Raw genomic sequence first — 23,126 nt, 5'->3', positions numbered from 1 at the left:
TTTTTCTTATTGAGTATACTGTCTGCCTCTGTAGTATAATGTTTAGCACTATAAGCTGCCATTCTCGGAGGCCCGGGCTCAATTTCCAGTACTGCCAGAGATTTAACAACGGCAGGAGGGCTGGTATGTGGTTAAAACAGTACATGAAGCCCACTTCCATTGGAGGTGTGCCTTGAAAGAGCTGCACCATGTCAATATGAGGACATGAGTTTACTAGTGGGTATACTGAACTGAGTCCTATGGGGCTACTTTTGTTGGAAGGCAGTTTTGAAAAACAAAATTTCATACTTGAATGGTATACATACTTACGCTTTCAGTGACAACCGGGCTGAGTGGCTCCGACTGTTGAGGCGCTGGCCTTCTGACTCTAAGTTGCCAGGTTTGATCCTGGCTCAGTCCGGTGGTATTTGAAGGTGCTCAAGTACGTCAGCCTCGTATCAATAGCTTTACTGGCATGTAAAAGAACTCCTGCAAGACTAAATTCTGGCACCTCAACATCTCCGAAAACCGTAAAAGTAGTTAGTGGGACGTAAAGCAAATTGTTTCAGTGGTTAAAATGATACAGTGTTTTCCAGAATCATTATGCAGTATATCTCGTGTAGCTTTGTTTATCTTTAGTATTACTATTACATCACATTTAGCAGACTTGTAACCAGGCGGGATAAATGCAAATTTTTTAAAATTAATACATCTAGTTGTTGTTGTTGTTACTGTGGCCTTAATAAAGTACAAGCCTCCAGCATTTGCCTAGCATGAAAATGTGAAACGACAGAAAACCATCTTCACGGCTGTCAACAGTGGGATTCGAACCCACCATCTCCCGAATGTAAGTTCACAGCTACTCAATCTGAGCCTTATGGCCATCTCGCCCAGTAGTGCCTCAGTTTCTCTTTGAGGCTGTGATCTGTGTCAGATACCATGTGGGTATTTCCAGGTAACAAGAACTTTTGGTCAATAGTTTGTAGATGTGAAGAATCTTGCAATGCCACAACGCACATTCCAGTCATATGACTGATTTTATTTAGTTCATTACAATAATCTGAGAGATATATGTACAGGGTGAACTTAAATAAAACTGACAAACTGGAGGGACTGATTCCTGACTGGATATGGAGGAAAAAATATCCTATGAACATGTGTCCGGAAATGGACGGTGTGCGTGCAACGACAACAAATAGTCCCGGAACACAGTGCATAGCTGAATCGCATCCACGTCACAGCAGATGTTCAAAGTTGCCTCCATGGGCGGCAGTGCACGTGTTCAGACATCGTATCATGGATTGCCTCACTCTTTCGCACATTCTGGCCTCTCGCCGAATAGCGTCACAGGCGTCGTGAACACGCTGTTGAAGGGTCTGAACATCAGGAACTGGTTCAGCATACTCAACGCTTTTCAGATGTCCCCAGAGGTAAAAATCCAGGGGGTTTAAGTCCGGTGATCTAGAAGGCCATGCAACAGGACCTCCGCGTCCTATCCAGCGCCTGGGGAGGTTGTTGGTGAGGTGTTGGCGAACTGTAATGCGGAAGTGGGGTGGTGCTCCATCATACAGAAACCTCATAACCTGTCTTATTGCCAAAGGCAAATTCTCAAGCAATTCAAGCAGAGTATTCTGCAGGAAGTCCAGGTTGAGGCGTTGTGGAATAATAACTGGTCCAAGTATGTGGTTGCCAAGAATCCCTGCCCAAACAGTGATGCTGAACCGATGCTGGTGAGACGCTTCAACCATTCCCCGGGGATTTTCTGTAGCCCACAGATGAAGATTATGCAGATTGACAGTGCCTTTTCTGGTAAAGTTTGCTTCTTCGGTAAAAAAGACTGACGACAGAAATCCCATAACTGTGATTGCCTGGTGCAAAAAACCATTGACAAAATCCTTCCCGTAGAGGGAAATCTGCTGCTAATAATCTTTGTATGCATTGCAGGTGATAGGGATAATAGCAGTTGTCATGCAGGATACACATAATCGTCGTCTGGCTTACACCATGTTGGTGGGCCACTTGCCTAGAGTTTGTACTAGGGTTCGTTCCAACGTCCTGTAGAACCTGTTCCTCCAGATCTGGTGTACGCACAGTCTGCTGCCTCCCTGCACGTTCGTCTGTCTGAAAGGACCCTTAATCACACAAACGCCCAAAAATGATGTGAAACTTTGTGTGATGTGGTTGGTGTCTGTGAGGGTACTTGTTTTGGTATAGCTGTGCTGCCTCTCGATCGTTTCCATTGGCTTTGCCATACACAAACACCATCTCGGCTTGTTCCCGACATGAATACAGACCATTCTGCTTCCGACAGTACGCTGCTTCAATCACACTATCTGCAACAGAAGAAACACACTGCAGGTAGTCAGAGAAAATTTCATTCGTCAGTGCCATCTACCGTCACAACGATGCATTACCGGACACATGTTCATAGGACATTTTTTCTCCATTTCCAGTCAGGAATAAGTCCCTGCAGTTCGTCGGTTTTATTAAAGTTCACCCTGTATACATAAGGGATGCTACTTGGTTAGCTTCTCTGCCAGCTGTTGACTCATCGCACATGAAGCAGTGGGCTTATGCAACGTCAAAATCATGAATAGTAAAATTTAAAATTCCGAGTGCTCGTTTGTAGAAAGCTAGAGAAGTAGTCACTACTGGTGTATGGAGACACTGCTGCATGTTGATCGTACTGGTGTAACTAATGAGAGCCTCCTTTGGACATAGTACCGTATGGTAAGCACCTTTGGAATGGTAGGCTGTGTTTTTCCTGATTTTCTCCACGCTTCTCTTTTATATCATTATCATCAAGACACCTGAATTTGAAGTGCCAATTCATCGCATGTTTGGCATATATCCTTTGTAGGCTGCTTAATGGACATGTTTGAATCCAGTCACCAGAAGTATTTATTCTGAAGAAGTCAAACATCTAATGTAAGAACTGGTACATGTCACAGAAATTTGGACTTATTTCCTCCTTGCCATCCCTTTGGTTCAAAACACGAATGTGCATTATCAGGTAAGTCCAAACATGGGACATGCCGACAAGCAGTTTCATTTTCATTTTGGTTGGTTGTGTGGCTCGATTAAGTAGTTTGTTTCCTGAGCCCAAGGTAGTTTTTGAGAACAGACCAGGATAGTCTCACAAGAATCATTTCACTTCAATCACTATCCCCTCGTGATAAGTCGGAACGACTGCACTGGCTTGTGGCAAATGTGACCGGTGACTAGTTGAAAGAATGGTATACTGGATGAGATGATGATGATGAACAACAACAACAACAACAACCACCACCTTATTTTCAGTATTAAAAGGGACAGGCTCATTATAAGCCTTTTGAACAGAGTGTAAAATACTTGTAATGCTGAGCAGACAGACCTTCTAACCTCATGCAGGTCAAGTACATAGAATGGCACTTGAACTTGTTGTAACTTCAAAGACTCACACACAAGATGCTGTCAATTGTGTACAGTATTTTATTTACAAATTATATACACATTATACACACACATTAATAAACTGCCATCTTGATAAACATTTGATTGCTACATTAGCATGTCAACAGATAACCAACACAACAAAATCACAACATGAGTTCACACACTCGACTAACGATTTTCACTAATAAATCTTGTTAACAACTCTATATCATCTCTTTATATACCTTGCTTGGCCAGGCTTCTAGAAAAGTATGACACAACATGTTTTCTCCAATAACCTATTTCCAAGTGAATAGAATATTCTGTACAGCTCTAGTGACAAGATGCGTTGTTCTTGACTATTACCCTGTGTTGCGCAGCACTACATTGGATTTATACATCATATTTACAGGTAATAATAAATTATATACTATTAATTATGCGTTCTTACATTAAATAAACTCTTATTAATATACATACAACAAATGTATCGTGACATAACCTCACATGTTTTGTTACACAAGACAGATCATACAACATTCAAATAATAAATGATATGACCACGATTTATACTGCGACCTGCGACAACGGTGTTTTTCTATTCAACTTGCCCCAAGTATGGGTGATAAATTTAATGCAACCTTTGGTGGTATCGCAGCCCTAATTCTTACCAAGTTCCACACTGGACTGATAAAAGTATAGGTATAACCATCGCGCTGTACTTCCATTCAACTCACCTCATGTTGTGGTACTAAATTAATATGATGTTGCCCGTGCAATATTCCCACTTAATTGGTACTAATTAACTATCCGAAATTGGGGATGGATGTACAGATCAAGCGCGGTGGTCGCATGTCAATATTAAGTCAATATCTCAGGGTAAAAAGATCTATACATATTCAAAAATACTATTTACTTTCGCACGTTCCGTTGAAGAGGGTGTATATTTCAAAAAGTCACTCATTTTCTCCAAAATCCTACCGTAGAATCAATATGAGCCTCTGAATATCATGATTTCCGAAATACCAATCTAAATATATCCTTACAACTAATCTTCCTATCTCTACCTTTGAAAATAAACGCTTGAATAATCTTAAAACTAATTTATTAGCATGCCAATACTATAACTAACAAAATAATGACCATCTCTGGTAACAGAGGAAAATAAATTCGAACATCACATATTATCTTTCTTGACAGCTCAAATTAATGAATTAACATAATTAAAATTGGGCAGGTATCTTTAATTCATTTGGGCAATTATTATTTTGCTGCGTGACCACATTTCATCATTTTATTTCATCATAGGGACAATTAGGATTTACTCTTTATTAAAGGAGGGAGTGGTCTTTCTTTCCTTTAGGTCTATTTGCAGTATTCTTTGGGATTGATTTGGGAATTGCATCTTTGACTTGTTTATGGCATGAGATAAGTAACTCTTTCCAATTATGGCTTCAAAATGCCATCTTAAGTATCTAAAAGAAATTAATCCTAACCATTAATATTAATTCCAACATCCTTATATATTAAAAATATGTGCCAAAATAAAATCAAATATCTTCATTTACAAGTGCCATCTCCATGTTCTTCAATCATCATAACCTGCCAGAATCGTACAGATCAATTAAATATTATGATTTTCAATTAAAATGACTCTTTCTACTGCCTACCAATTTTACCATTTTCAGGTTAACGCATGCTCCAATACTATATATTCACTATGTGAGACAAATATATTACTAGGCGACTGTATCTCTTTCCCATATACACTTCAAATACATGTAAATTACGCTTAACCTATCTCCATATTTCATTTAAGTTCAATCGACCATCTAACCTCTTTACTACACCAAATACAGTAGAGACAATACACGACACTGAGCGAGATATCGAGGGACAGCTATTGGAGCTCACTCTAGTGGATAGACCTGAACGGTACTGATTCTGTCATAAGAGCACGTGTATTTTTGTGTGAAGTTTTTGGTGTTATTTATGCGTTTTCAGTGAGTTGACATAATTAAATAGTAGCGTGTGCCTTTCCTTGATATCTCCTCTCAACATGAGGGGAAAGGTATGTGCTGTCTTTGGCTGCAGTAATTACGAAGTAGAGAAAAATGCGCGCTCGTTCTTCAGGTTCCCTCGTGACAAGAACATGTAAGTAATATTGTGTTTGCATATATATTCTTCCAGTGACAGAGATTTTTATAGTACTTCATAATCTTCTGACCTGCTCGACCCATGTTTTAATGGGCTTAAAATATAATACGCATATTTTATTATATAGTGCAGCAGTTAACCTTCAATACCGATGCGTTGTTGTAGGTGTGATCTGTGGGTTTTGAAATGTCACAGAAGCGATTTGGATAAAGTGTACAAGAAAGAAGGGACGTTACGCTTGTATAAGAATTATAAGATCTGTTCAGATCATTTCCAGGCCAGCGACTTTAAAAATCCTCGACTATACAGCCAAGGGTATGTTACATTTTTACTCTAATTGTACGTAAATATTCTTCAAAGCATCACTATCGACATTTTCAAACTTTTCTTTCTTTTATCTCTCTTCTCAGATTAAAGCCGGGATTTTATAGATTTTCTTTCTGTTAGTAGGCTTCATGTTAAGAGGAAAATTGTCCAGCTATTAAATGTTAATTCATTGCATCATATGTGTAAGGAATGTGCCGATATTCTTATTGACAAATGTCTTAATGTGATGATACATTGTTTTTAAATGAGGAAAAAAGACAAATCCAACCGTAAGATTTCAGGCAGGTATGCTAAAGCTAAAAAAGTAATGCATAAATGAAAGATCAAGCCATTTCACACCTTGTTTATATGTCTAATTTCAGTCTTTGAATAATAAGCTTTTGAATAATTCTTCATTCATTTATCCAGAATTGCTTTAGCAACTTCGAAGTTAATATCTTAATACCACTTTCTTTCTAGACGTAATTTATTTATCCATTTCCGTATATACATTTCCATTGATATTTGAATTTAGCGCGATTTGTTCAGGTCAAGTCACTAGGAGTGCCACCGTCGAATTGTCTCCCATTTTAGCAAGGCGAAATCCGTAAGTGTCGTGTATTGTCTCTACTGTATTTGACTACACTTAATATTCATGTATCTAGGCCTTAATTCCACTGCTTGCCTCATTTTCAATCACAACATAACTGTGGCTAAGCATAAATTCGCACCTATTTCCTTCAATCATTTACTTATACAATACCTATTCAACATCTCAAATCTCCAACAACATATTATCATTCATGCTTCTAATTACTGCGATTCGTCTGCATTCAATCAATATCTCTACTCAACTTCTTCATAATGACTACTACGTCGCAGTAAAACACTTCTTTTACCTTAATATCTTTTCATAACATCGCAAGCTGCTACTATTTATTCCAACTCAACGTAAATATGGACGATATTGGCCTAGTTATTCAATCTGGTCATTGGGTAGCCTAGGTTTATTATTATTACACTGCACTTTCATATCTTAGCCTTGCCTAGCTTAATATACGACGTACTCTTAAACATATTGGTTCAAAAACATCCTTATTCACTTCCCGATACTGCTCACATTAACCTCAGATCAAACTTATGAGCACGGCAGTATATTACTACACATAAATAATACGTATCTGTGGTTATTTTCTCCGGCATATGCCTTAGAATTCACATATTGGCACAAACAGGTCATATCTTTGGCACTTCAGCATTCCTACAATTATACTACACTAAATGAAATACTTTATAGTTAAATTTCTTGAAATGTTACTTATCTCAAGCCATTTTAGGTCTGACGTTGCTTTCTTCTTCCTCCTCACGGCATCTCGGAACGTCTAGCCTTGCACTGGATTACGTCATGCTGGATCTCTAGGTCGCCAGGCTTGAGCTTACGATGATCTGGTCAGCCTTCCTCCATCGCTTTACGCTCGCTCCATTTCGTATCCAATTTCCATGCAACAAAAAGATATTATTAATTTAACAGAATACATCTTAATTCTCCGTATACATAGCTCTTCCAAGGACTTTGTCTAATTGTATTTATATTTCTTATCCTCTCTAGATAAAGCTCAGAATGAATTATATTCTTATAAATTGGTTCTTTCTTGGTAAAATCTGTTGCCTGAATAATGTTTTTTTGAATCTTATAGTTGGGTTATACGGATTATTTGAGGAACTCTGGTCGTTTACTAAATCAGTTTAGGCCTTATTTACGATTGCCGTATTCCGAAACCTCTTCTTCGGCACAGTATTTGAAATGTATTATACGTGCTTCCATGCCGTTTTTACGTATTTTTCAGTAGTTTGTTTCTAGATTCTTCCTTCGTATGGACTCTGATATGGTTGTATTGATTATAATATATGTTCTTCTGGTTAGGTAATTGCAATTCACAGTTCGTTTCTGATGAAATCTTATTGCCAAGGTAGATAATAATAGAACGTTTTTCCAATTTTTTTTTATGTACAATGGTTCATTTTTCATAGTGTTTCCTTTCCATCTCGCCAGGCACTGCCTCCTAGTTGCGGTCAACTTGTCACAAAAAGTTATTCCGTGCATTCTTAACGCTTGAATCTGATCTGCGCCATTTTTCTTCCGATCTATCTTCATGTCAACTGACGTCAATTGTAACGTAATGGTACAATACCAAATAAAGTCCGTACATAACTACGTAAAAAAAAAAGATAGATGTAAACAACTTGATAGCCACACCTCACAATAATAATAATAATAATAATAATAATAATAATAATAATAATAATAATAATAATCGATGTTTAAAGTGCCAATAAAATGTTTTTCCTTTGGGCAAGGATTTGGGAAGCTCCGATACATTTCTGCATGATGTTCTCGGCCCCCCAGAATCCGATGACCAAGAAAACCTAGTATGAATACTAGGGCCTGGGGTAGTAGTATCATTAACTGATGTTGCCATCATGCTAATAAGTTGAAGATGATGGGGAGATTGATCTTTGTCAATCTCATAGTTACAACTAAGGTATTGAGCCTCAGAGGTTGCCTCAAGATGTTTTCTGGCTGTGCAAAATTACGACACCACAATACAGTCATCAAACCAGAGGCACTTTATGGATCTGAAACACTGATCATTGGCAGCAGGTCACAAATGAAAAGCATCGAGAAACAAGAGAGGAAAATACTCAGAAAAATCCTAGGACCAAAGTTCGAAAATGGAATTTGGATGAAAAAGAAACACAAAATTTTTCAATTCACAGAAAAAATCACAGATACCATCAGAAAGAGACTACTAAAATTCTGCGGACACCTACACAGAATGGATAACAACAGGCTGACAAAGAAAATTCTAAATCTAGCTCTAACCCTGAAAATCCACAACAATTGGTTAGCAGAAATTCATGAAGATCTACAAGAAATGGGTATTGAGGATGAAACCATTCAAGATAGAATGAAATTTAGAAGCTTAGTAAACAAACATAAATTTCCAGAGAAACCAACAAGAAAAAATACAGGCTGGACAGAAACACGCAGAAAGGAACACAGTGAAAAAATGAAGAGATATTGGGAAGAACAGAAGAAGAAACATTGTGCAAAATAAGTTCAAACGCGCTCCACAGTTGGGCACAACGGATCAAAAAAAAATAAAAATAATTGAAACCATGGCCCAGCTGCTTATCGACCTTGACGGGACCAATCCACTTAGGTCCGAGACCTGTGTGAAACCCTCCAATCTTATTACTGACTAGGTGGTTACGTCGCAGCACTTCTTGGCCTGGTAGGAAGATCTGGGTCTCTTTGACATCTTGAGCCTTGGCCGGGGTAAGGAATCTCTTCTCGGCCAAAGCTTGCTTTTTCTTGATGTCCTGCTGCTGCTTATGCTGCCATTCTGCTAGGGAAACAGCTGCATCATCTTGACCAGAAGTGGGTGGTGGACGAATTTCCCAATCTCCGGTGCCGTATAGCTGTCGACCAAGGAACAGCTCCGCTGGGGAATAGCCAGTGACACGGTTGATGCATCGGCGCAGGGCAGGGAGTGACTGTGGTATCTGACGGTCCCACAGTTGATGTTCCTTGTCTATTAGGTTGACCCGTAGCATCCTTTTTAGCTCCTGGTTTCATTGGATTGGCCCTTGGGTTGTAGATAGGGGTGGTCCAGTATTTCACACCCCGTTCAGTCATCATTTGCTGCCACTTCCTGGACGTGAACTGACTCCTGTTGTCTGACAGGATGCACCATGGATAACTGTAGCGCCTGAATACCTCATCCTGTAGAAGACTGGTGATGCATCCCGTCGCGGCTTCTGGTATCGGAAAGGCTTCAATCCCTCTTGTGAAGAGGTCCGTGATTACTAGGAGTCCTGTTTTACCCATTGATGTTCTAGGGTAAGGACACAACATGTCCAGGGCTATGACCTGCCAAGAAAAGGCTAGGAACACAATAGATAGGGAATGTGCCACCTGGGTGACTGCCCTAATTGCAGATCAGTATTAATTGAATTGAAATAGGGACGGCCACCACTGCAGGGCTGCTTGTCTGTCGGGCCTTGAGGCGCATTCCTGTTCCCGGGGCCCATACCCCCTCAATCCAGAATGGGCTGGACCTAGTTTTTCCAACACCAGAGTGAAGCATTTTTTCTTCAGGTGTCCCGTTCTTCCACACTGGTAGCATTTCCTAACCGAGCTGGTCTCTTCCGTGGTTTTACTCTTGTGTTCTTCTTCCAATGAAAATGAAAATCCACAGCCTCTTTCCAGTCATTTGACCAGGTCAGGAATGGAATGAATGAGGCCCCCATCTAGCGGCGAGGATAGGAATTGTGCCAGCTGACAAAGACTGTCACACTCTTCTTCCAACTGAGCAATGATTCTACGCAGGTCATCAAAGGATCCCGGTTGCAGTACCTTCACTAGGGGTCTAATCTTATCATGGAGTAGCTCTACGATGTCTGGCAAGATCTCGTTCTTGCTTCCTTCAGGATGAAGTCGCTTGAAGAGCTGGTACTTCTGTAGGACGAATGCGCTAGCTCTCATGCTGGTGTGTTGTGCATCAGTCAGTAGCTTCCTTTTCACACAGCTCTTCACCCCTTTGGAATTAAACCTAGCAAGGAATTCCCTAGCAGGTAGGGATCCTCTTCGGAGGCAGCCCTACCCAGGGAGTGGCGCCCCTGCCTATGTGAGTCGCAGAGCACACTGACCCATTGTGTAACATCTGGTATGGGTCCCAGCTCAGGGTTACGAGTGAAGACCTCAACGGCATCTACGGTGGAGAAGGTGGACTTTGGTACGGTGGAGATGACCGAAGGGGCAAGCCCGTAGTGTCTGTACTCCAGAGGAGCAGCTACGAAAGGCGTCTGTCTTCATGTTAGGGGCAGCCTAATTTTGAACCTGGCAGTAGGTATAAAATGCCTTTGGCTGTGGCGAGCCCATCATAACAATAGCCTATATGGACAAAGCAGATATGATGCCTCAGAAAAGGTTAGGGTGTCCCCTGCTAAAAGCGGTGCGCAGCTCTTCAGGTGCTGGGGGAACTGTGATAAATGGGCAACCAGCACCAAACTACATCAAGATTGCAACAGTAAATGTACTGACACTGACAGGAAAGACAGAAGAACTGGTTGACTTCATGATAGAAAAAGATATAGCCATACTTGGACTGTGCGAGACCAAGAAGAGGGGTACAGGGGAGATTCCTCTGAGAGAAAGATACAGGCTATATTACAGCAGAGGACCTGAAGAAAAAATGGAGTGGCCATCATACTTAGAAAAGAAATACAAGAATATGTGGAATATACAAAATATGTCAGCGATAGGATGATGATGATGATGATGATGATGATGATGATGATGATGATGATGATGATGAGACTCCAGTTTGAAAATGACGTGAAAGTTCTATCTCAGTTGTATGCCCCACAAACTGGTTGCATAGATGAACATCTAGAGGACTTCTTAGAGGAAGTGAAGAGACAGATAGAAGATAAGGAAGTGCTGTTGATGGGAGATCTAAATGCACAAGTTGGAATGGAAAGACAAGGAAAGGAAGATGTTGTAGGGCCCTTTGGATATGGAAATGTAAATCCACAGGCAAGTTGTTGGTGGATTTTTGCATGAGGAATCAAATGATTGTTGGAAACACCTGGTTTAGGAAGCAGAACAGTCAGAAGATTACAAGGTATGGTTGGGGAGACAGACGAACAAAGACCATGATTGATTATATAATCATAGAGAAAGAACACCGGAAGAACGTTTTAGATGTAACAGCCATGCCTGAAGAAGCCTTTGGTGGAGATCATAGAGTTGTGATAGGAAAATTGAAAGTTGGAAAGATTGAAAAATTAAGAAGAGAGAAAAGAATTAAAGTATGGAAGTTGAAGGAGAAAAGCACACAAGAAGAATTTCAAAGGGAAATAATACCCTTGGTACCCAGGACAGAGGTGGGGAATGTTGAAGAGGAATGGAAAAGATTTAAGGAAGCACTGGTTGGATGTGCAGAAAAGGTATGTGGTAGAACATCAGAAAATGTGAAATACAAAGAGACACACTGGTGGAATGATAGGGTAAAGATTAAAGTGAAGGAAAAGAAAATGGCATGGAAAGCATGGAAAACATCTAAGACTGAAGAAAGGAGAAGAAAATATGTGGAGGCAAAGAATTTGGCCAAGAAAGTAGTGGAGGAAGAAAAGAGGAAAAGCTGAGAGATGATATGCAGAGCAGCAAGAAATTACTGTATGGTATCTTAAGAAACAAAAAGAGAGATCAAGTAAACGCCAGATTTGTGAAGGATGAAGGTGGCATAATATTAACAAATCCAGAAGAAATAGATGGAGAGAATATTTTCAGAAGCTTCTGAACATAAGAATGGATGAAAGTCATTCAATGGACGACCAGGAAAGGCAATTAGTTGATAAAGAAATGGATAAAGAGATTACAATGAATGAAATTGAAATGGCAGTAAGAAAGATGAAGAATGGAAAAACTGCTGGAATAGATGAAATTTCAGTGGAGATGATAAAGGCATCTGGAGCTGTAGGCCTGCAGTGGACATATCAGGTTCTCAGGAATGTCTGGGAGAATAAGGAGGTCCTTGAGGATTGGCAAAAAGGAATAATCATCCCCATTTTCAAGAACGGAAATAAAGTTTTGAGGAACTACAGGGAAATTACTCTAATATCCCATGTTGCTATGATAATGGAAAGGATACTGGAAAGTAGAATAAGGTTGAGGGTTGAGAATCAGATACAGAAAAAATCAGTTTGGTTTAAGAAGTGGAAGGTCAACAATAGAGCCCATTTTCATTATGAGACAACTAATGGAAAAGCAATGGGAGTACGGGAATGATATGGTGATGACTTTCATTGACATTGAAAAGGCATATGACAGTGTTCCCAGAACTAAAGTTTGGGACAGTCTGGTGCAAAAAAGAATTGGACAGGAATTAATAAAAATGATCATGGCATTGTATAAGGAATGTTGTAGTTGCATGCAAACACAAGTTGGCAGGACAAGTTGGTTCAAAATAACTAGTGGGCTGAGGCAGGGAAGTGTTCTATCACCAATCCTGTTTACAATAGTAATGGATGACATCATGAGAACAGCAAAAGCAGCATATGGAGGAAGAGAAATATACATGATGTTATTTGCAGATGATATTGTGATTTGGGGAGAAGACGACAGGAAGGTTCAAGAACAGTTGAATGTGGTGAATGGGAAGATCGAAGAATGTGGATTGAAAATAAGTGTAGAAAAGAGTAAAACTCTTGTTATGACTAGAGGGGAGAAAGAAGGGAAAGGTCAGATTAGACTTGCAGACAAGCCCCTCGAAGTAGTGGAAATGTTCAAATACCTGGAGAGTGAATTAATGGAGAATGCTCGACTGGATGCTGAGATTAATAAGAGGATTCATGCTGGAAGTTGTTTCTATCTTCTTCTTCTTCTTCTTCTTCTTCTTTTATGACCACATAGGATCACTTTAGTCAGTCCGTCGTTCAGGTCTCTTTGAAGGGATTGTTCGGGCTTTGCGGTCCTCCCAGTACTTCTTCAGACGCTCCGATCTTCGTGCCCTTTCCTCAGTTGAAAATGTGCGTGTTGTTGGTTTGTTTTGTGTAAGGGTAAAGCGGAGGTTTGTATTCTTGAGTTTTGTATTCAATTTTATCTTATTTTTGGTGTCTTCTGTTGTAAGGCCTATTTCCTTCAGATCCTCTCTTACTTCTCTGATCCATTTACATCCTGTTGTGGTATTTTTTGAGACGAGATTGTGTTGTACTAGTTGTTTCAGAAGTCTCGAGTCCTGCATCCTCATGATATGTCCAAAGAATCCCAGTCTCCTCTTACGCATAGTATCTGTAATGGGTTCTAGCTCTTTGTACACGACTTTGTTAGGTATTAACCGCCACTGTCCATCTTTCTGATATTTTTTGTTGATACAGGTTCTTCCAATCCTCCTTTCAATTTTCTGAAGTCTGTCAGTCTTTGATTGTTTATTCAGGTAAAAGAGTGTTTCTGCTGCATATGTAGCTTCCGGTTTTATAACTGTGTTGTAGTGTTTTATTTTTGTATTTATTGATAGACATTTCTTTTTGTAGATATCCCATGTTAATTTTTGTGCTTTAGCTAATCTATTTGTTCTTACTTGGATTGAGATTTTTTCATTTAAGTTATGTGTTATTACTTCTCCAAGATATTTAAACTGAGTTACTATTTTGATTTTATTACCATTTATGGTGACTTCTTTTAGCTGTGTTGGTTTTTGGGGCATAATTTCTGTTTTTTCAAATGATATTTTGAGGCCAATTTTATTTGCAATGTTTTGAAGTTCTGATATCTGGGTTTTTGCTTCTTTTATGTCCACTGCTAGTAATGCTAAATCGTCAGCAAAACCCAGGCAATTTGTTTTGATTTTTCGGCCAATCTTTATTTTGGGGGGACATTTTCTAAACCATTCCCTCATTACCATTTCTAGAGCACAGTTAAATAATAGTGGTGAGAGCCCATCTCCCTGCCGTAGTCCAGTTTTAATTTCAAATGTCTCTGATGTTTCCCCCCTAAACTTCACTTTTGACTTGGTATTGGTGAGAGTCAATTTTATCATGTTTATTAATTTGGGGTGTAGTCCAAGGTGCCTTAAAATTTTAAACAGAGATTCTCTATGGATGCAATCATAAGCTTTCTTGAAATCTACAAATGTTATCACCATATCTCTGTTTCTTCTCCTGTTATAGTCCATTATCAACTTAAGACTCATGATCTGATCAGGACAGCTCCTCCAGGGTCTGAAACCTCCTTGATATTCTCCTAGTTCTTTCTCAAGTTGTAAACTTATCCTATTAAGGATGATTATTGAAAATATTTTGTATGTTATGTCTAGGAGAGAGATTCCCCTGTAGTTATTAGGGTCGGTTTTGTCCCCTTTTTTGTGCAGAGGATGAATGAGGGCTGTTGTCCAGTGTTCTGGTAGTTCTTCTTTAATCCAGATAGAGACAAGTTGATAGTGTAAGAAACATGTTATGGGACAAAGATGTGCCAATGGAAGCAAAGGATACTATGTACAAGATGTATTACGTACCCATAACAACTTACGGAGCAGAAACTTAGACAATGACAAAGAAGGATGAGAGTCGAATACAGGCAGCCGAAATGTTCTTGAGGAGTATGATACAGGAGAGTAGAAGAGATAAAATAAGGAATGAGACAATCTGGGAAGAAATTGGAGTGGATAAAATGAATGATAGAATAGAGAAGTGCCGACTAAGATGGTTTGGGCACATAAAGCGAATGAGTGACGAAAGAATGCCAAAAAAAGGTGATGGAAATGCAAATCCAAGGAAGGAGAGGCTGTGTGAAAAATTAAATTTATAATTCCACCTTTACAATAGTGTAATCATCTTTATTAATAAGACTACATTAGACTATATTGGTGATTCATGGTTCCTCCTCTTATGGGTCAATCAATCAATCAATCAATCAATCAATCAATCAATCAATCAATCAATCAATCAATCAATCAATCAATCAATCAATCAATCAGTCAATACTGATCTGCATTTAGGGCAGTCGCCCTGGTGGCAGATTCCCTATCTGTTGTTTTCCTAGCCTTTTCTTAAATGATTTCAAAGAAATTGAAAATTTATTGAAAATTTATTGAACATCTCCCCTGGTAAGCCATTCCAATCCCTAACTCCCCTTCCTATAAATGAATATTTGCCCCAATTTGTCCTCTTGAATTCCAACTTTATCTTCATATTGTGATCTTTCCTACTTTTAAAGACGCCACTCAAACTTATTCGTCTACTAATGTTATTCCATGCCATCTTTCCGCTGACAGCTCTGAACATACCACTTACACATTATATTTCTCATGTTAGGTCCGTATTGAAATGTACGTAAATACAAAGTATGTTACAAGTGTTACTCCTAACATCCACCCATTCAATACAAAGAGATCCAGCAAATCAAGAATCAAATCTTATTTAAAATGTTAGAAGGGACATGCCTCACCCATATCAAGGGCATCATCAGCCCCAAACTCAAACCTGCATGGCGAACAATCAGGATCATGACTGTTCTTACAAGTTATAAAAAGAGGATCTTCAGTTACGCATAAAATCATTGGAAATATGGTAAGGACACATTAAAATTAGTGAATAAAAAGTCTGTGGATCTTGTGAAGCGGCGTATTAGTGTCTTGTCCATCTTGAATCTTAAAATAGCACAACATGGTGTGAATCATGAAGTCCAATTATTACACAGGTTAAATTGTCCTTACATGCATGGAATTACACAAATATAAAACAACATGAGTGGCTATGCGTATTAATTTAACCATAAAATTCTCTTGACATTGTGAACATCATGTGCATGTTCTTGAATGTGTGCATAAAATAGTATAATATTGATGCCAAGTTAAAATAGCTCCTTGTCATGAGATGAAGAAAGGTGGACTGATTGTGAATGACTCAAGTTGAACTTTGTTGTGTTGTTGACAATATGGGCCTAAAAAAAGGAAAAAAATATGATTGAAATAATGAAAAATTCAATGTGAAATGTAAACTGTGTGCCCATCTGGTCACTCACCTCTTGCCCGTCCTGTGCTGTCCACCTCACATCAAGTGTTTAAGATAACTGAGTGCAGTCCTTGAAGGCCGTTGAGGACTGACTTGGCGGGATGTTGTAGGGAGCTTGATGTGAGGGGAGAGGTGTGAGGTAATTCATTACTTATGTGCCTTCGTGTAAAGAATTTTATGATTATCTCCTTGAAAAGTATATTGATTTCTTCTGATATTTAATTCAGATTATAAATCGGGTTGCATTTTTGAGCACTATTTATTAAAATGTTTTCAAAAATATTCAATAGATTTCCTTTCTTACTTAATTGGAGAATTTGAAGGTCTTGTTTATGTCCATGAATGTATAATAGGTTCTCATATGGTTAATACCAATTTCCGAGAATCTGACATATTTTGACGCATTAACGTGTTCCTTATACTAAAATTGCGGCCTGTCTGTCCGATATAACTGGCGGAACATTGCAGCACTTTAATTTGTAAACTCCTGATTTCTGAAATTTGTTATTAACGTTATTAATAGTGTGCTGATTATAAAAAAGATGATCATTGTTAGTTGTCTTGAAAGAAACTTTCATAATAAGTTTCTTGAAAACATTTGTAATTTCATAGACTTTACTATGACTGTAGGTGAATAGGGCGTAACTGTCTTCTTTCTTTTTAGTATCTTTAGTTAATGTCGAAAACTATTTCTTCCCGACTTTGCACATGCTCATTGTTCCTGAGGGCTATGCTTTTTCAGGCTTTGACCTTGGAGTAGAGTATAGTAGAGTTGAGTTGAGTCAAACTAACAAAGCAAGTCAGGTTGTCCTTCATATCTCGTCTTTTCTTCCTGCTCTAACTAAATCTTAATTTCTCTCACTATCTAACCAGCCCCCTGATCCCGCAAGGGTTCTCAGTTTGGAGCATAATTGGGAGCTATGGGCACCTAGCTGAATCTGATATTGCTTCCAGGTTCCTTTACTTTCATATCTAACTTGTTCAACTGTTGTTCTCTTCTGGCCCTGATGGTGTTAGGTTTGTAAGTGCTGCAGAATCTCACATTTTGATGCCTTTCATTGTAATTTCCATTCTTTTGCCAATATCGGCACAAGGCAAACTGCTTATATGGTATCCCACACAGTTAACGGCTCATAGTAAAAAATCCATGTTCAAACTGTTAACCTTTTTGCTGCTGAATTCTCGGACAGGCTGGTGTAACCCCCCAGTGCTGGATTATTTCAGCCAACAACCTCAACAAAAATTATCACCAATTTGAACATAAAATACAAGCACTAACTACAGAATAATATTTTGAGATTATACTTTAACTCACCCGTTTGTTCCTACAGTATTGGAGACAGTTCATGTTTGGGATCCAGGGTAATTCACACGGGCTGGCGAAAATTTCGTCCGTTAGGAAAATGCTTAGACATTTGCATTATGGGCTGTGTCTGCTATATGTACGCACAATACCAATCCTTACACAGAACAGCAGAAAGATCAAATTAAACACACAATATTGACCAAAGTAGAGCAGAACTTGCCACGAAACTAGCATCAACTGTCTGTTTATAAAATCTATTTGCTTCGTCCACTACCTTTGCCAACATCTCTTCCTTCACAAATACCTCACAGTAATCAAATTCAGGGTATTCTGGGGTCAAATATTATTTGACATAGGTAGGTTTGGCACTTGAAATGCATGCACCTTTGGTGCAAAATCATCATCCAACCATGTGGGCAGACATAGGTTAGTGTCATTTCATCCTCTCTCTGGCAGCAAATCATCACCACTAGCATTATTATCACTCCTTATCACTTCATTAATATCCTCAGTATCACTGTTGAAGTCCACATCGGACTCAGTCTCCTCTAAAAGTGTAAGATTTCCTCCGGGCGCATAGTACGTTTGTATGCAGCAGCCATCATTCAAACACGATGTTTACAACTGTATGTCAAAAGAAAAATGTTTTCCTGCAGAACTACTTGCGGAAATAATATAAACTACTTAGTTTAAAGTGTGACTGATAGATGACAGAAGCATATAACACAGTCATATGGCAGATCAAGTATATTCAATCGCAGCACTGGTGGGCCATTTCAGGCAGCTTGAGTATATTCAACTTCAGCAGTGAAAAAGTTAACAAGGTTTTAAAAATAGGAAGTTTATTTTTGTTTTCTTTTTCAGTTCAAATCTGCTGTCAAAAGTGTGTTATACAGTTTTGAGTTATGGTACAGCAGCGTCAAGCAGATTGAAGGTCATTACGGGAGTGGAGTTGCAACTTATTTTAAATTTTTTCGTTGGCTATTTATCTTGAATGGTGCTGTTAGTCTCTGTAGGTAAGTGAATATATTTCAGGCGACTTACACCTTATTTCAAAATTATTATTACTTTTTTCATACAGGGTCAGGTATGTTTTACTTTTGTTGCAGTCTTCTTTTTGTTGTGGTTCCACAAATCTTACATCAGTGTTTGCAACAAGATAAGAACAACAGATCTGAGTTGCTAAACAGTTCTGCTGTAGAAGAACAAGCTGCCTATATGTCTCTTGAGAAGTCTAATATGATGATAGAAGAACATAATTCTACCTCTTGGTTTCTAGGTAATGTAGAATACTGGATGTTTGGGCATGTGTTATATGTGGCCCTTCTAACCAGTGCAATCTAAATGATGATTACAATCCAAAACCATTGTCATTTTCGTTACCATATTGTTGGATCATAACTAACTATTAACTGCTTGTATTCTTATAACTACCCAGTACATTATTCTAAATTAAGACAGTAGATTTGTTTATAGAATGTTGAATCCTCTGATATAGATTAACATTTTCCATCAAGTCTGTGACTACTACAAGGGATGGGAGAATAAAATTGTTGTGAGGTTGTGTACCAGTATTGTGTCTTTTTAGGGACCATACAGCATTAATTTAATAATTATTATTGTCTCTTTAGGGACTCAATTTTAATGAGATAATTGGGAATATGGGATTAATTTTTTAAATATAATGCCCTTAATAAAAGGAAGAGATACATATTATTCCAATATGCACATCTACAAAAGTCCTACACTAAACACAACTTAAATGTAACTAACATTATAAGATAATGTCCTTCCATTGTGTACCAACATGTTGCGGATTTCAGGATGTGTGGGCTATAATTGAAAAGTGTCCATCAGAAACTATGTAAGTGCCTCATAATCATCTTATCCATTGTTTTAAATGTAAGTAATCTGAATGAATAAATAAAATTTCAAAACTACGTGAAAAAGGAAAACAGAATTATAACTGGAAAAATCTTTATTAAAAATAGAATGAGAGGTTTCGTTCTTGAAAGAACACAATCAGATTCCATCAAATCACACTTGGAAATATTTAGAAATACATAAAGAAATTCTGTTTAATCCTTAAATACTTGAAATTTGGAACTTTGCATAATGAAATGCTCCAACAGTGCTTCCTCATTCCTTACTAGTCTAGCATAGAATTTAAAGTGGTGTAATACTCTGTCGTTCACGTGAGGTTCAGCTGGCTAGTTTGTCGGTTAACTTTCCATTTCGTTATGCTCCGATAAAGCCAACAACACACAGAACTGTACTTTTAGGTTACTACTATTAATATTACTGCTCCCATTACTATTGTTATATATAAATTTATTCAGATAATAAACATTTCCTTCGTGAAGAGGTTACCCATGAGGACAAAATATGAGTACATTAATACCAGTTTTCTGAGCTACTCTCCAAAGCGACTTAAGTGGACTGACTTACAGTCTTGCCTGTATTTCTTCTAACCTCTTCTGTATGAGAGCTGTTATCCTTCCATGTTTTTTCTTACTAGATACAGAACCAGTACTACACCACTTGTGAATGAGTTGTTGCACGTAACGTTTTGAAGGCGCCAGAGAACTGTGAAACTGTCTACGGAATTTTTGAAGGCGCCTTTTAGCTGATTTCTTCTTCTTGTGAAAATAGAACTCATCCAGAAATATTCTCTGCACTGTAATTTACCTAACCACCATGATAACAACTTAGCAACACACCTTAAAAGTCCAATAGTTACTAGTGAACACGTGTGTCAGCTGTCAAGACTTTTTATCACGCCAAGCTTGACACAAGCCATATGGCGCTCACTTGGGGATTCTTGCGGCCTGTGAGCAGATGTGGGAAGTCTTAAATTATACTCCCTGTATAATACATTTGCTTTCCTGGGGTACATCCTTGCTCCAGATCTCGTCTGTCATCTTTTCAATTCAAATTCCATTCTTCAGTGACACTGTCCAGTGTGAGTCTCATTGAGTCATCATCAACAACCATAACCATTATCTTTGTCATTGTCATCTTTAACATTTGGTAATTGCCTGTAGTGATTTTCCCAAATTTAAAACAATATTATATAATTACACCATTTTTTTTCTTTCTTCTACATCATGAAATGACAACAAACAAATGCTACAATGGAATCTTGCTTACCGATGATACTTCATACTTACATCCACTTATTTTAGTGCTTTCTGGCAGACTGGCCAGTAAACCAGTTACTAGCAGTGTTTGGATAGACTGGTACTGTTTTGTGGGCATAGTATAGAATTTAGAACTTTTGGGTTTCACCTAGTATTGAAACTACATTGCTTCCTGCAACTGCAACTGTGAATTTCTTCTCTCTTAGCTTATTTTGGAACTAATTGCATGATTTGTACCTGGTAATGAACATCATTTTCTTACTGAATTATTTTTCACATCTAAACATATAATTGTTCCTCCTTCAACAGTCAATACCCCATTACCATTATTTGATGAAGATGTTCTGAAATCCACACAAACTTCCTCCAATAAAAGTGGCTTTTCACCAGGCAACATTTTCACTGGAGAGGTGAGCAGAATTTTTATGTATCATTGTAAAAAAGTAGTGTTTTTCACTGTTTGTTTATCATTCATATATTATAATCTGTAATGATTATTTTTCTTCATCAGTCTAACTATGGATTAAAACAAGGTATGTTACTTTGTCAAACTTTTGTTTTTTAGTTTTAGTTTTTATACTGTTTGTATAGTAATGGTAGCCTCCTTTGCTTATGTGATTTCATGTATTTCAACTACCAGTTAGTAGTTGGAGATTTGGTTCTGCCTTTTACTGTTCTTAAAACTTTGAATTTCAAACCACATTAGAAGCATTAGTGTCAGGATTTTGTTTAGGTGAATGCAAAATTACAGGCTGTCAGAAGCATCTTTGTTGACAATTGGGTTACAGTAAGAATTGATGGTAGAATGAGATCTTGTTTCAAAGGTAGTTACAGGGGTTAGACAATGCTGAATTCTCCCACTCATTCTTCATAGACCGGGCGAGTTGGCCATGCGGGTTAGGAGCGCACAGCTATGAGCTTGCATCTAGGAGATAGTGGTTTCTAGCCCAACTGAAGATGCTGGGGCTGTACCTTAATTAAGGCCATGGCCGCTTCCTTCCCACTCCTAGACCTAATTGTTTTGGTGCTACGTAAAACAAATTGTAAAAAAGATTTCTTCATAGTTTACATCAATCATTTACTAAAAGATATTAGACACCTGGAATGGATTCAGCTGGGTTGAAATGCAGTAAGCAGGTTGACCTATGCCGACGACTTGGTTTCACTTGTAGACTGTGATGGAGGCCTCCTTGGCGCTTGGAAAGAGGTGCAGCAAGTCATCATTTTACATAGTTTCCAGTCATTGGCTGGGTCTATTTAGAATGTAAGCCCCTCCATTGTTTTCTTTCTTCCCATCGTCTCTTTGTTGTCATTTTGGTCCATTCCTCACCTATTTTCTTCACTTGCTCCTCCACTCTTTTCAGTCATCTGTCTCTTGGTCTCCTGTTTTCCACTCCCGTCTTGTACATCTTCCTGAATCATCTAATCCTTCATTCCTCTATCCTGTTGTGCAGTGGTTTCACCTGCCCTAGTTCTCTATCTTCACATTTCATACCTTATCCAATTTTGTTACTCCTATTCTACTTCTCAAGAATTTCATCTTGTTGGCCTCATTACCCAAGTTTCTGAAGCACGTGTCAGTATTGGGATATAATACACCTGGTATACCACTCTTAAACTGTTTTGGGGAGCATACCAACCGGAGTGGCCACACATGTTAATGCACTATGGTTATGGAGCTAAGCTCTGCATTCGGGAGACAAGTGGGTCCAAACCCCACTGTTGGCGACCTATGAATGATTTTCTATGGTTTCCCACTTTCACTTTCAGGCAAATTGCAGGACAGTTCCTACTCATTGGCCAATGCGGGTTTCATTCACCATTATTCATTTCATCTTTATTCGCTACTCAACTGAGGTTTATGTTTAGAAAGGTATCCAGCTGTAAAAAATGCCATATACCGTATAATCCTGAATACCACCTGCCACCGATAAGACCCGCACCTAAATTTGAGACGGCAAAATCCGGAAAAAAAATCAGTATAACTTACCTATTTAATTTTCTTCAAATATACCACAAATATAAATTCAAACAGCTTACAATTAATAAAATCATCACAAAAATCATCAATAAAATCAGTCCAATACTCAGATCATTCACAATTCACCGTCGTCATCTGAAGTTTCACCATAGGAACTTTCTTTTAAAAACTTCATAATTGGTCCGTATTGAACTGAGAATCACAATGTTAAAAAGAGAGAGGTTCCACCTATTCAATACATGATGGGACCGGTTTCGACATATAT

The 23,126-nt window shown here is 38.4% G+C and overlaps 1 protein-coding gene across 6 annotated transcripts in view; it reads left to right on the top strand.

The window, feature by feature from the left end:
• Positions 1–23,126, top strand: part of LOC136876524 (transmembrane channel-like protein 5) — a 187,062-nt gene that overhangs the window by 68,017 nt on the left and 95,919 nt on the right. For 5 of the 6 annotated variants that reach the window (XM_067150542.2, XM_067150545.2, XM_067150543.2 and 2 more), the window contains exons 6-8: positions 18,605–18,756; positions 18,850–19,019; positions 21,190–21,290. The exons of the other annotated variant lie outside the window; for it this stretch is intronic. In XM_067150542.2, coding sequence (XP_067006643.2) covers positions 18,605–18,756; positions 18,850–19,019; positions 21,190–21,290 — 423 coding nt within the window. The remainder of the gene's footprint in view (positions 1–18,604; positions 18,757–18,849; positions 19,020–21,189; positions 21,291–23,126) is intronic. 6 annotated transcript variants of the gene reach the window in all.

The sequence above is a fragment of the Anabrus simplex genome, chromosome 6, assembly GCF_040414725.1.
Source record: "Anabrus simplex isolate iqAnaSimp1 chromosome 6, ASM4041472v1, whole genome shotgun sequence".
NCBI lineage: Eukaryota > Metazoa > Arthropoda > Insecta > Orthoptera > Tettigoniidae > Anabrus > Anabrus simplex.
The sequence above is the reverse complement of the archived record's forward strand: the minus strand, read 5'-3'. Positions and strand labels throughout refer to the sequence as shown.